We start from the raw sequence: 12,827 nt of genomic DNA, 5'->3' as shown, positions 1-12,827 counted from the left end.
CATTTTTAGACCATTTAAATATGTAATTTGTTTACATTAAGTGAACAAATGGGCAAAGAAGAGCTTTCTGCTGCAGGAGAAGACAGGTGGAAGGAATGAACACAAAGGACTGGCTAGCAGATCTCAGCTACAGCAGAGACTATTTGAGGCCAGCCCTGGACAGTTCAAAAACCCATGAAGGTATCTTTTTGTGGTGCCTCTGAAATTATCCTCCAGGACTGCTCCCAAATCAGCCATCTGAAGATCACAAAGGACAGAGGAAGAGGAAGCCACTGTGTCAACACAGTTTAACTTTATATTTGCAAAATGTTCTCTGCGTTATAAAGTCTTTTTGGAAACAAAGTGTAATAGACAAAACCCCAACTTAAGAATACTGTCCTATTTCTTTTATTAAAGCAAATCTTTTAGAAAGGAAGTCAGAAAAAAAAAAAAAAAGAAAGGAAGTCAGATCAAGGACTTACTAAATTACTAAATTTAGACTTCCAGCTAAATTCTTATTTTTAGAAGCACACTGCAAGTGAGCTATATATTTACGTCATTAGGATAACATAGCACGTAGCTGCTGTTCCTACCAGTCCTCCAAAAGCAAAGGCCAACTCCAGAAGTCCATTGGCTAATCGCTTACAACTGGGGTCTAGTGAGGGAAAATACTCTCGTTCATCTCCAGGTACAATGCTTTTATAAACCAAGGAAAGAAGTTTTGTACCAACAGAATGATGCTGATCTGCAGACTAAAATAAAGTCAACAATGAAACATCCAGCAGTAAGATATTTTATAGAAACACACAATTTTACACCTTTCATGAATTAAAAAAAATCCATGTTCATTAACACTGACGACATTCTAATTGTCAGGAAAATGTTCACTCAACTTTGCTTTCTATGCTATATTTTTCATTTATATTGCCTAGCCACACAGGCACAATACCAGTGCATCCCTAAAGTTCTTCAAAAGGCTATTGGAAATATAAATGTCCTTCATTTTATATTTATAAATTTTTATATTTATATTCTAAGTTAACACATGTCTAGCATAAGTAATTCTTTAATACTCATTTCAGCACATTCCATACATACAGGATGTTTAAAACATATATATATATATAGACTAATTAGCTTAATAAAGCTAAGAGAAAAGTGAAAAATAAATTGGCTGTGGTTACCTGAGATGGTAATACAACATGCAAAAAACCAGCTCTGTGAAGTTGTTTACAAGCTGACACAACAGACACCAGCTTGCCCCTGTCCACATAAGCATCAGGGCCATATAGGTCAATAGCACAGAGCTCCTCAATGCTGCCATGTTAAAAAAACAAACAAACAAACAAAAAAAACCGAGATGAGTGTTAATCTCACTAAACTAGCAGGATACCATGAAAAATTACGTGTGTTCTGTTATAAATGTGCTCATTTACTAATTGACACTCAAATTCATTAAATGACCTTGGAATGCAAACATGGGTTAACAATGAACATGGGGCCCATGAGCTTATCCAGCCATGGAAATTAACATGGGGCTAAGCCACATCGGAGGCTTGCTTACCATCAGGTACAGGGAAAGCATGTGTTAAATAGATGATTTTCAAACAAATGATGAGATCCTTTACTTTGGGAAATGGGGCTATAGCAGAAACACACATAACTGCCCAGAGTATGTTACAACCTTAAATCCCAACACAACACTGATCCCAAGCATGATCTGAATGCCCACCTCTGTGATGTTATTTTTTCCTTAAGGTGCATCTCCAGGGTGTCTTTATATGGGGACTTCTTTAGAGCTTTCATTAGCTTTACACAAACATTGGGAAGATGATTCATAACCAGGACATCACCAATATTGAAACCTATGTTTGAGGGCTCACATAGGGTTTTCACCAAGAGTTTCATAAAGTTTTTGTTATTACATAAATCCTTCTCAAGGAGCTGTAAAAGATGATTTGAAAAAAAAAAACAAAACAAAACAAAAAAAAAAACAAAGAAAGAAAGAACCAACGAACATCCATTAGTCAGCACTTAGATTTTCAGTAGGTAAGGTCCATGAAGCCGGGAATTTTTGCCTGGCTAGGACTGGGGTTGGAAACTTCCTCTGTAAAGGGTTAGAAAATAAATATTTTAGGCTTTGTGGGCCCTATGGTCTCTGCTGCAACTGCTAAACTAATTGCCATTATAATGTGAAAGCAGCCACAGACAATACATGGACAAATGGGCTTGGATGAGTTCCAATGAAAACTTTATAAAAGCAGACAGCAGGTGGAATTTGGCCAGTGGACCATAGTTTTGTGGCCCCTGGTTTAGAGAAATGTTGTATCTGCAGATAGGGCCTGGCATACAGTAGATACTTAGTATGTATTAAATGGGTAGACTGACTGGACTTTGTTTATATAATAAGCCTCACAGATACTTTTACAAGTAATGCATGTTTCCTAAGGCAAATGTTTGACTAATTGTAGCATAAAATGCGATATATAATAAAACATTTAGAAAAACTATTTTGCATTTGATTCACACAATAAGAATTTGAAATACATGCAAAATTTTATTACTTTCAAGAACACAGAACTCCTACAGCAATAGAAATTTCTAAGAAAGCCAAAACCACTTTTAATAGGTGTTGGAAAATATTTTTCCAGTGCCAAATACTGACTCCAAACTAACAGAGAACCAGGAGTAACCTACCTTCCAGCCTTCTGGGGAGGTGCTGAGCAGCACAGTGGTAAATTCCATAATCCGGACCACAATTGTGCATTTGCTGTAATTATATCTTTCTTCCTCTTGCGGGCTGGGTCTGTGACCTGTTGTCCCAGTGCCAAAGCACTTTTCTGCTGCCGTAATATCATGCATAGCAATGTTTTCTAAAAAGAAAGCCACTGCTTTCCAAAGTGAAGACTGTGTTTCAGTACCTAAAAAAATTATACTCAATTATTAATATATGCTTCCTTCTAATTCCACTATGATTAATGAAAAATTCCTTCAGTATAGGCATAATATACTTTTAGTCAAAATTCAAACAGAAAAGGTTTAAAAAGTATGCACACCAATTTCTATCAAATGTTTAAAAAGCTCATATGCTTTGATCCAGCACTGAAATTTTATCCAAATGAAATAATGGCAGAATTATAAATATGTGTTTATACAGATGTTCACTTTAGCTTTTTTTTTTAATGATGAAGAAACAGAAACAACTGAAATGTCCTTCAAAGGTGTCAAAGAGAAACAAATTCTGGCAGTGGTCTTTTTATGGAAACAACTGCATTAACTCCCAAAAGGACTTTTTCACAAAACTCACATGTCTAAAAACATGAAGGTGCTGGTTCTCCCGTGCCCCCATCCCTACTTCTCTCATGATTACCTCAGTCTTTCTTATGGAAGAAAGACTCCTCTCCTCAGTCTTACTGTAGTTTTGTACCAGAGGGTAAAAACCTCCCAAACAAAGGGACACTCTTAAGAAGTGGTGTACATGTTGAAAGAGTAAAGGTAATGACTAAGAAATGCTTTTATAGAGGTGCTTGGGTAGTTCAGTTGGTTAAACGTCTGCCATCAGCTTAGGTCATAATCTCAGAGTCCTGGGATCAAGTCCTACATCAGGATCCCTGCTCAGCAAGAATCTGCTTCTCCCTCTCCCTCTGCTCCTCCTCCCGCTCATGCTCTCTCTCTCAAGTAAGTAAAAATCTTAAAAAAATTTTTTTTCCAAAAAAAAATCCTTTTATAAATCTGAGGGTTTGTTTCTATAAAATTTAAGTTCATCAAAATGCCAACTTGACATATCATTAAAAATAATGTTGATGACAGATTACTATGTATTCAAAGAAATGAGAAAAAAACATTAAGAATTTCATTTTCAAACACCAAATATCCTTGAATCCAGCAAAGCAGAGGCTGTATGACACATTCCAATTATGGATATGCTAAATGTGGAAAAAAATGAGCATTTTAGCATTATTCAAATATGAAACTTGTTTATGTGAACAAGTTATTTTTTAGTAACATCTATACAAAACAAAAATAGAATTCTAACCCTATAATTTTAAATTTTATGTGTAATAATCATTCAACAAAATTTTTATTATGTTTATATTATAGTGGTAACAAACATAAATGCTCTAATAATAAATGCAATAATAATACAACACATAAGAAACCTGTGACATGTAGACCATTTTGTTATAAAGACATAGAATTACGAGTAAAAACATAAGCATAAAAACAGAAAACTTAGGATAAGAAAATGTCAGCAGTATAGAATGGTCAGAATAATTCAGGAACTCACAAAATTTCCAGTAAAGAAACTGTTAAAGCTGATGTTAAATAAAAAAACCTCTACAGTAAAAAAACAAAAAAAACCTCTATAGTATTTAGGCTCCATTAAATATATATATATTTTTTAAATTAACATATAATGTATTATTAGCCCCAGGGGTACAAGTCTGTAATCGCCAGGTTTACACACATCATAGCTCTCACCATAGCACATACCTTCCCCAATGTTCATAACCCCACCACCCTCTCCCTCCCCCTATCACCCGGCAACCGTCACGTTGCTTTGTAAGATTAAGAGTCTTATGGTTTGTCTCCCTCCTGATCCCATCTTGTTTCATTTATTCTTTTCCTACCCCCCAAACCCTCCACATTGCATCTCCACTTCCTCATATCAGGGAGATCATATGATAGTTGTCTTTCTCCAATTGACTTATTTCACTAAGCATAATACCCTCTACATCCATCCATGTCATCACAAATGGCAAGATTTCATTTCATTTGATGGCTGCATAGTATTCGTGTGTGTGTGTGTGTGTGTGTGTGTGTGTGTTTGTGTATGTATATATATATCACTTCTTCTTTATCCATTCATCTGTTGATGGACATCTAGGTTCTTTCCATAGTTTGGCTATTGTGGACATTGCTGCTATAAACATTTGGGTGCACATGCCCCTTCGGATCACTACATTAATAACTTTAGGGTAAATACCCAGTAGTGCAACTAACTGCTGGGTCGTAAGGTAGCTATATTTTCAACTTTTTGAGGAACCTCCATGCTATTTTCCTGAGTGGCTGCACCAGCTTGCATTTCCACCAACATGTAGGGGGGTTCCCCGTTCTCCACATCCTCGCCAGCATCTGTCGTTTCCTGACTTGTTAATTTTAGCCATTCTGACTGGTGTGAGATGGTATCTCATTGTGCTTTTGATTTGTATTTCCCTGATACCCAGCGATGTGGAGCACTTTTTCATGTGTCTGTTGGCCATCTGAATGTCTTCTTTGCAGAAATGTCTATTCATGTCCTCTGCCCATTTCTGGATGGGATTATTTGTTCTTTGGGTGTTGAGTTTGGTAAGTTCTTTATAGATCTTGGATACTAGCCCTTTATCTGATATGTTGTTTGCAAATATCTTCTCCCATTCTATCAGTTATCTTTTGGTTTTGTTGACTGTTTCCTTTGCTGTGCAAAAGCTGTTGATCTTGATGAAGTCCCAATAGTTCATTTTTGCCCTTCCTTCCCTTGCCTTTGGCGATTTCCTAGGAAGAAGTTGCTGTGGCTGAGGTCAAAGAGGTTGCTCCCTGTGTTCTCCTCAAGGATTTTTATGGATTCCTTTCTCATATTGAGGTCCTTCATCCATTTTGAGTGTGTTTTCTTGTGTGGTGTAAGGAAATGGTCCAGTTTCATTCTTCTGCATGTGGCTGTCCAATTTTCACAAAACCATTCGTTGAAGAGACTTTTTCCCATTGGACATTCTTTCCTGCTTTGTCGAAGATTAGTTGACCATAGAGTTGAGGGTCTATTTCTGGGCTCTCTATTCTTTTCCATTGATCTATGTGTCTGTTTTTGTGCAAGTGGCCATACTGTCTTGATGATGACAGCTTTGTAATAGAGCTTGAAATCTGGAATTGTGATGCTACCAACTTTGGCTTTCTTTTTCAACATTCCTCTGGCTATTCGAGGTCTTTCCTGGTTCCATACAAATTTTAGGATTATTTGTTCCATTTCTTTGAAAAAATGGATGGGGATTGCATTAAATGTGTAGATTGCTTTAGGTAGCATAGACATTTTCACAATATTTGTTCTTCCAATCCATGAGCATGGGACATTTTTCCATTTCTTTGTGTCTTCCTCAATTTCTTTCATGAGTACTTTATAGTTTTCTGAGTATAGATTCTTTGCCTCTTTGGTTAGGTTTATTCCTACGTATCTTAACGTTTTGGGTGCAACTATAAATGGAATTGACTCCTTACTTTCTCTTTCTTGTCTTGTTGTTGGTGTAAAGAAATGCAACTGATTTCTGTGTATTGATTTTATATTCTGACACTTACTGAATTCCTGTACAAGTTCTAGCAGATTTGTAGTTAAGTCTTTTGGGTTTTGCACATACAGTATCATATCATCTGAAAAGAGTGATAGTTTGACTTCTTCTTTGCCGATTTGGATGCCTTTAATTTCTTTTTATTGTCTCCTTGCTGAGGCTAGGACTTCTAGTACTATGTTGAAAAGCAGTGGTGATAATGGACATTCCTGCTGTATTCCTGACCTTAGCAGAAAAGCTCTCAGTTTTTCTCCATTGAGAATGGTATTTGCTGTGAGTTTTTCATAGACAGCTTTGATGGTATTTAGCTACGTGCCCTCTATCCCTACACTTTGAAGAGTCTTGATCGGGAAAGGATGCTGTACTTTGTCAAATGCTTTTTCAGCATCTATTGCGAGTATCATATGGTTCTTGTTCTTTCTTTTATTAACGTGTTGTATCACATTGATTGATTTGTGGATGTTGTACCACCCTTGCAGCCCTGGAATAAATCCCACTTGATCGTGGTAAATAATCCTTTTAATGTACTGTTGGATCCTATTGGCTAGTATTTTGGTGAGAATGTTGGCATCTGTGTTCATCAAGGATATTGCTCTGTAATTCTCTTTTTTGATGGGATCCTTGTCTGGTTTTGGGATCAAGGTGATGCTGGCCTCATAAAAAGAGTTTGGAAGTTTTCCTTCCATTTCTATTTTTTGGAATAGTTTCAGGAGAATAGGAATTAGTTCTTCTTTAAATGTTTGGTAAAATTCCCCTGGGAAGCCACCTGGCCCTGGGCTCTTTTTTGTTTGGAGATTTTTGATGACTGCTTCAATCTCCTTACTGGTTATGGGTCTATTCAGGTTTTCTATTTCTTCCTGGTTCAGTTGTGGTCGTTTATATGTCTCTAGGAATGCATCCATTTCTTCCAGATTGTCAAATTTGCTGGCATATAGTTGCTCATAATATGTTCTTATAATTCTTTGTATTTCTTTGGTGTTGGTTATGATCTCTCCTCTTTCATTCATGATTTTATTGATTTGGGTACTTTCTCTTTTCTTTTGATAAATCTGGCCAGGGGTTTATCAATCTTATTGATTCTTTCAAAGAACAAGCTCCTAGTTTCATTGATTTGTTCTATTGTTTTTTTGGTTTCTATTTCGTTGATTTCTGCTCGGATCTTCATTATATCTCTTCTCTTGCAGGGTTTAGGCTTTCCTTGTTGTTCTTTGTCCTGCTCTGTTAAGTGTAGGGTTAGGCTGTGTATGAGACCTTTCTTGTTTCTTGGGAAAGGCTTGTATTGCTACATATTTTCCTTTCAGGACTGCCTTTGCTGTGTCCCACAGATTTTGAACAGTTGTGTTTTCATATTCTATTGTTTCCATGAAATTTTTCAATTCGTTTTAATTTTCTGGTTGACCCATTCATTCTTTAGAAGGATGCTCTTTAGTCTCCATGTGTTTGGATTCTTTCCAAATTTCCTCTTGTGATTGAGTTCTAGCTTCAGAACATTGTGGTCTGAAAGTATGTAGGGAATGATCCAAATCTTTTGGTACTGGTTGAGACCTGATTTATGACCCAGGATGTGATCTATTCTGGAGAATGTTCCAAGTGCACTAGAGAAGAATGTGTATTCTTTGCTTTGGGATGGAGTGTTCTGAATATATCTGTGATGTCCAGCTGGTCCAGTGTGTCATTTAAGGCCTTTATTTCCTTGTTGATCCTTTGTTTGGATGATCTGTCCATTTCAGTGAGGGGAGTGTTAAAGTCCCCTACTATTATTGTATTATTGTTGATGTGTTTCTTTGATTTTGTTATTAATTGGTTTATGTAGTTGGCTGCTCCCCTGTTAGGCATAGATATTTAAAATTGTTAGATCTTCTTGCTGGACTGACCCTTTGAGTATGATATAGTGTCCTTCCTCATCTCTTATTATAGTCTTTGGCTTAAAATCTAATTGATCTGAAATAAGGACTGCCACCCCAGCTTTCTTTTGACGTCCATTAGCATGGTAAATTGTTTTCCACCCCCTCACTTTAAATCTGGAGGCATCTTTTGGTCTAAAATGAGTTTCTTATAGACAGCATATTGATGGGTTTTGGTTTTTTATCCATTCTGGTACCCTGTGTCTTTTGATTGGGGCACTTAGCACATTTACATTCAGGGTAACTCTTGAGAGATATGAATTAAGTGCCACTGTATCGCCTGTAAGGTGACTGTTACTGTATATTGTCTCTGTTCCTTTCTGGTCTACTACTTTTAGTCTCTCTCTTTGCTTAGAGGACCCCTTTCAATAGTTCCTGTAGAGTTGGTTGGTGTTTACAGATTCTTTTAGTTTTTGTTTGTCCTGGAAGCTTTTTATTCTTGGCTGCATGTTTTTCTCATTTAGTACTCTGAATATATCATGCCAGTTCTTTCTGCAGGTCTCTGTGGATAAGTCTGTTGCCAATCTAGTATTTTTACCATTGTTATGTTATGACTTCTTGTCCCAGGCTGCTTTCAGGATTTTCTCTGTCGCTAAGACTTGTAAATTTTACTATTATATGATGGGGTGTGGAACTATTATTATTGATTTGGAGGGGGGGTTGTCTGTGCCTCCTGGATTTTGTTGCTTGTTCCCTTTGCCATATTAGGGAAATTCTCCACCATAATTCCCTTCAATATACCTTCTGCTCCCCTCTCTCTTTCTTCTTCTTCTGGAATCCCAATTATTCTAATGTTGTTTCATCTTATGGTATCACTTATCTCTCGAATTCTCCCCTCGTGGTCCAGTAGTTGTTTGTCTCTCTTTTGCTCAGATTCTTTATTCTGTCATTTGGTCTCCAAATCGCTAATTCTCTCTTCTGCCTCATTTATCCTAGCAGTAAGAACCTCCATTTTTTATTGTATTTCATTAATAGCTTTTTCGATTTCAACTTGGTTAGATTTTAGTTCTTTTATTTCTCCAGAAAGGGCTTCTCTAATATCTTCCATGCCTTTTTTGAGCCTGGCTAGCACCTTGAGAGTTATCATTCTGAACTCTAGATCTGACATATTACCAATGTCGGTACTGATTAGGTCCCTGGCCTTAGGTACTGCCTCTTTTTCTTTTTTTTTTTTTTTTTGTGGTGAGTTTTTCCACCTTGTCATTTTATCCAGATAAGAATATATGAAGGAGCGAATAAAATACTAAAAGGGTGCCAAAGACCCCAGTAAAATGTGCTTTAACCAAATCAGAAGAGACCCCAAATCATAGGGGAAAGAAAAGGGTTCAGAAAAGAAAGAAGTTCAGAAAAAAAAAAAAATTAAAAAAGAAAAAAAGAAAGAAAAAATATAAAAAAGAAAAAATATATGTATTAGACTGGTGAACAGAACAGGGTCACCCACTTAATTTTGGGAGTATTTTAGTCTTTTAGAAGAAACTACCTCCCCAGATTTTAAAGAATGAAAAACATATATAAGAGTAAACACGTAGAAGGGATGGAATATGATTACAAAGATGAAAATTTTTAAAAAAATTCTAAAAAAGGAGTAGATAAGTTGGTTGGGAGAATAAAGAAAAAGAAAGTGGAGAGAATTTGTTCAGGCTGGAGACTAGAACAAAGCCCTGTGCTAGATTTAGGGTATATTTTGTTCTATTAGAAGAAGTTGTATCCCAAATTTTTTTAGAAGAAAAAATCCTATGTGTATACAAAAAATAAAGTTAGATATAATGGATAAAATATGACTATAATGAAGGTTCAAAAAAGATTTTTTAAAAAGTATTGTTAAGATAAACTAGTTAAAAAATGTTAAAAAAGGAGAGGGTAAATAAAAAAAATAGAAGAAAAAAATAAAATTAAAAAAAATTAATTAACTTTGAAAGACTAAAGAATCATAGGGAGAAAGCCATGAATTCCATGGTTTGCTTTCTTCTCCTCCGGAATTCCACTATTCTCCACGACCAAGTGAACTTGGTCGTGGCTGGATTTCTTGCGGATCTTCTTGGGGAGGGGCCTGTTGTAGTGATTCTCAAGTGTCTTTGCCTGAGGCAGAATTGCACCGCCCATACCAGGGGCCAGGCTAAGTAATCCGCTCCAGTTGGCTTTCGGGAGCCTTTGTTCCCTGAACACTTTCTATAGAGTTCTGGAGGACGGGAATGAAAATGGTAGCCTCCCAATCTCCAGCCCAGAGGAGCTGAGAGCTTGGGGCCCTACTCCTCAGTGCGCCCTCAGAGTAAAGTGCTCAATCACTCCCGTTTCCCTGGCCTCCGGCTGTGCTCTGAGCTCATCCAGCCTGTGACCAAGCGACTCTGTCTCTGGCATACAGCCCCGCCTGAGTCTCTAAACCCCACAGATCACTGCGCTCTTCCAAGGGTGTCTCCCGATCTTGTGGGGTCCCCACTCACAGAGCAGTGGCCTTTGCCACAGATCACAATTTAAGGTAACCCCGAGTTGAGAGCTCACTCCTCGGCTCCATCTCTGTAACCACCTTCCCTGCTCTGATACCTGTGAGCTCTGTGACACTAAGACACCCCCAATCCTTCTGTGACCCTGCAGGACCTGAGACCATGCTGTCCCCGCGTGGGTTTCACCCTGGAATAGTCTCCGGAGTGATGTCCTTCAGTGGTGCAGACTTTTAAAAGTTCTGATTTTGTGCTCCATTGCTCCACCGCGTGTCAGGAGCCGGCCCCTTCCCCCACGGTCTATCTTCCCGTCGCTTTGGATTCACTTCTCCGCAGGCCCTACCTTTCAGAAAGTGGTTGATTTTCTGTTTCTAGAATTGCTGCTCTTCTTCTCTTTGATCTCCTGTTGGATTTGTATGTGTTTGGAATGGTTTGATAAGCTATCTAACTGATCTCCTCCTACCTGATGTCGTTTCAGCCTGCTACTTCTCCATCTTGACTCCCCCCGAATACATTTTTAAAGTAATGCTAACAGTTTTATGTTAAAATGCCCACATTTATGATATACCAGAAATTATAACTGAGAGCAATGAGGAATAGAAGGTACATTGTTTTTAATGTCCCCCATTCCTCACAAGGTTAATGAAAAAGTTTGAAGACTGCTTAATTGTGACACCTTTGCTTAGTTTAGTAATATGTGACCATTTAAATTAGCTTAAGGTACATTTACTGACGTAAAAAAACATCCACTATGTTAAGTTTCTGTTTAAAAGTTATGTTTCTTTTTAAAAAGCAAATTACAGTAAAGCACGCAATAAATGCACTATTATAAAATAAAAATGAAAATATTACATGCACAGAAAAAGTTAAGAAAAGTAAATGTTACACTGTCTTAGTGTTTTTCACTAGGTAATGCAATTAGGGGAGATGGTTTTACATATTTCCTATGCTTTTTTCTTGTTGAAATTTTCAAAATGATATATGAGATCTCATAAAACAACAAATTTAAGGTACTGTTTGTAAGGGAACTAACAGCACTCTGCTGTTAAAAGTTTCAGAACTTATCTGACCTATCCTTTAAAATCCCATACTAGAATCATGCAGAATCCCATGCTAGAGAGTCAGATCTCGAAAACATAAAATCTGTTTTCCTGAACCCCAGAGTGTGTGTACGCACATACATTGTATACTCCCCACTATGTCTGGCTCCAACTTCTTCAAGCTAGAAGGACAACAAGATAGCCTGGTTCTTTCTCCCAAATTCCTGAAATATAGACTTCACTCTGATTTAGAGACTGGTAGTTTCTTTAGTCAGCCACCACCAGAATGGATTCTCTGACTACATTGAAAATCATCTAAATGACAGAACATGTCTAACAGGGAAGTTGTATGTCCAGCCCATGAGAGAGGATTTAGGTGAAACCCTTGAAGACTAAAACAGCCTGCTCAGACAACCTCGAAGCCCAGAGCAACTTATCTCTCAGCTATGATCTGCTCCAGATACTCTTTTCTAGGACACACACACCTTCCAGGAGTCATCTCCACCTTCCGAGGTCCCATGTAAGTTACCAGAGGATGAAGTCTGCCATCTCCTTCTTCTAAGCGTGGATTAAGGAGCACACAAAATACCCTACCCTGCATTCTATCCTCTATAAGCAACACTATCATCATACTACAGTAAAAACATTAAGGAATAGAAAAATATAAGAAAAATAGAGACATACTACTCAAAAACCATGGACTAAAATCACAGAACAGAGCCTAATGTCAGGAAGAATTTATTTCTTAAACTTTTTTTAAGGATTTATTTATTTAAGAGAGGGAGAGAGAGAGAGAGCACGAGCAGGAGGGGCAGAGAATGTGAAGCAGATGTAGCACGGAGCATGGAGCCAAACGTGGGACTCAATCTCATGACCCTAAGATCAGACCTAAGATAAAACCAAGAGTCAACTGTTAACTGACTGCACCACCTAACTGCCTCCAAAACATTTTTTTTTAAGTTTTTAAAAATTTTTTTTAACGTAATCTCTGTGCCCAATGTGGGGCTTGAAATTACAACCCTGAGATCAAGAACTGTATGCTCCGGATGCCTGGGTGACAGTTGGTTAAGCTCTGACTCTTGATTTCGTTTGGCTCAGGTCATGATCTCAGGGTCATGAGATCAAGCCCTGCATCCAGCTCCACATTGA

General features: G+C 37.5%; 1 protein-coding gene across 4 annotated transcripts in view; it reads right to left on the bottom strand.

The window, feature by feature from the left end:
* PRKDC (protein kinase, DNA-activated, catalytic subunit) overlaps window positions 1–12,827 on the bottom strand; it is a 239,744-nt gene that overhangs the window by 144,554 nt on the left and 82,363 nt on the right. For 3 of the 4 annotated variants that reach the window (XM_046001490.1, XM_046001500.1, XM_046001508.1), the window contains exons 32-35: window positions 2,677–2,900; window positions 1,712–1,923; window positions 1,164–1,296; window positions 573–731 (exon numbers count right to left, since the gene is read on the bottom strand). In XM_046001490.1, the coding sequence (XP_045857446.1) occupies window positions 573–731; window positions 1,164–1,296; window positions 1,712–1,923; window positions 2,677–2,900 (728 nt within the window). The remainder of the gene's footprint in view (window positions 1–572; window positions 732–1,163; window positions 1,297–1,711; window positions 1,924–2,676; window positions 2,901–12,827) is intronic. The other variant, XM_046001516.1, reaches the window with a different exon arrangement.

This window comes from Meles meles, chromosome 1, assembly GCF_922984935.1.
Source record: "Meles meles chromosome 1, mMelMel3.1 paternal haplotype, whole genome shotgun sequence".
Lineage (NCBI taxonomy): Eukaryota > Metazoa > Chordata > Mammalia > Carnivora > Mustelidae > Meles > Meles meles.
The sequence above is the reverse complement of the archived record's forward strand: the minus strand, read 5'-3'. Positions and strand labels throughout refer to the sequence as shown.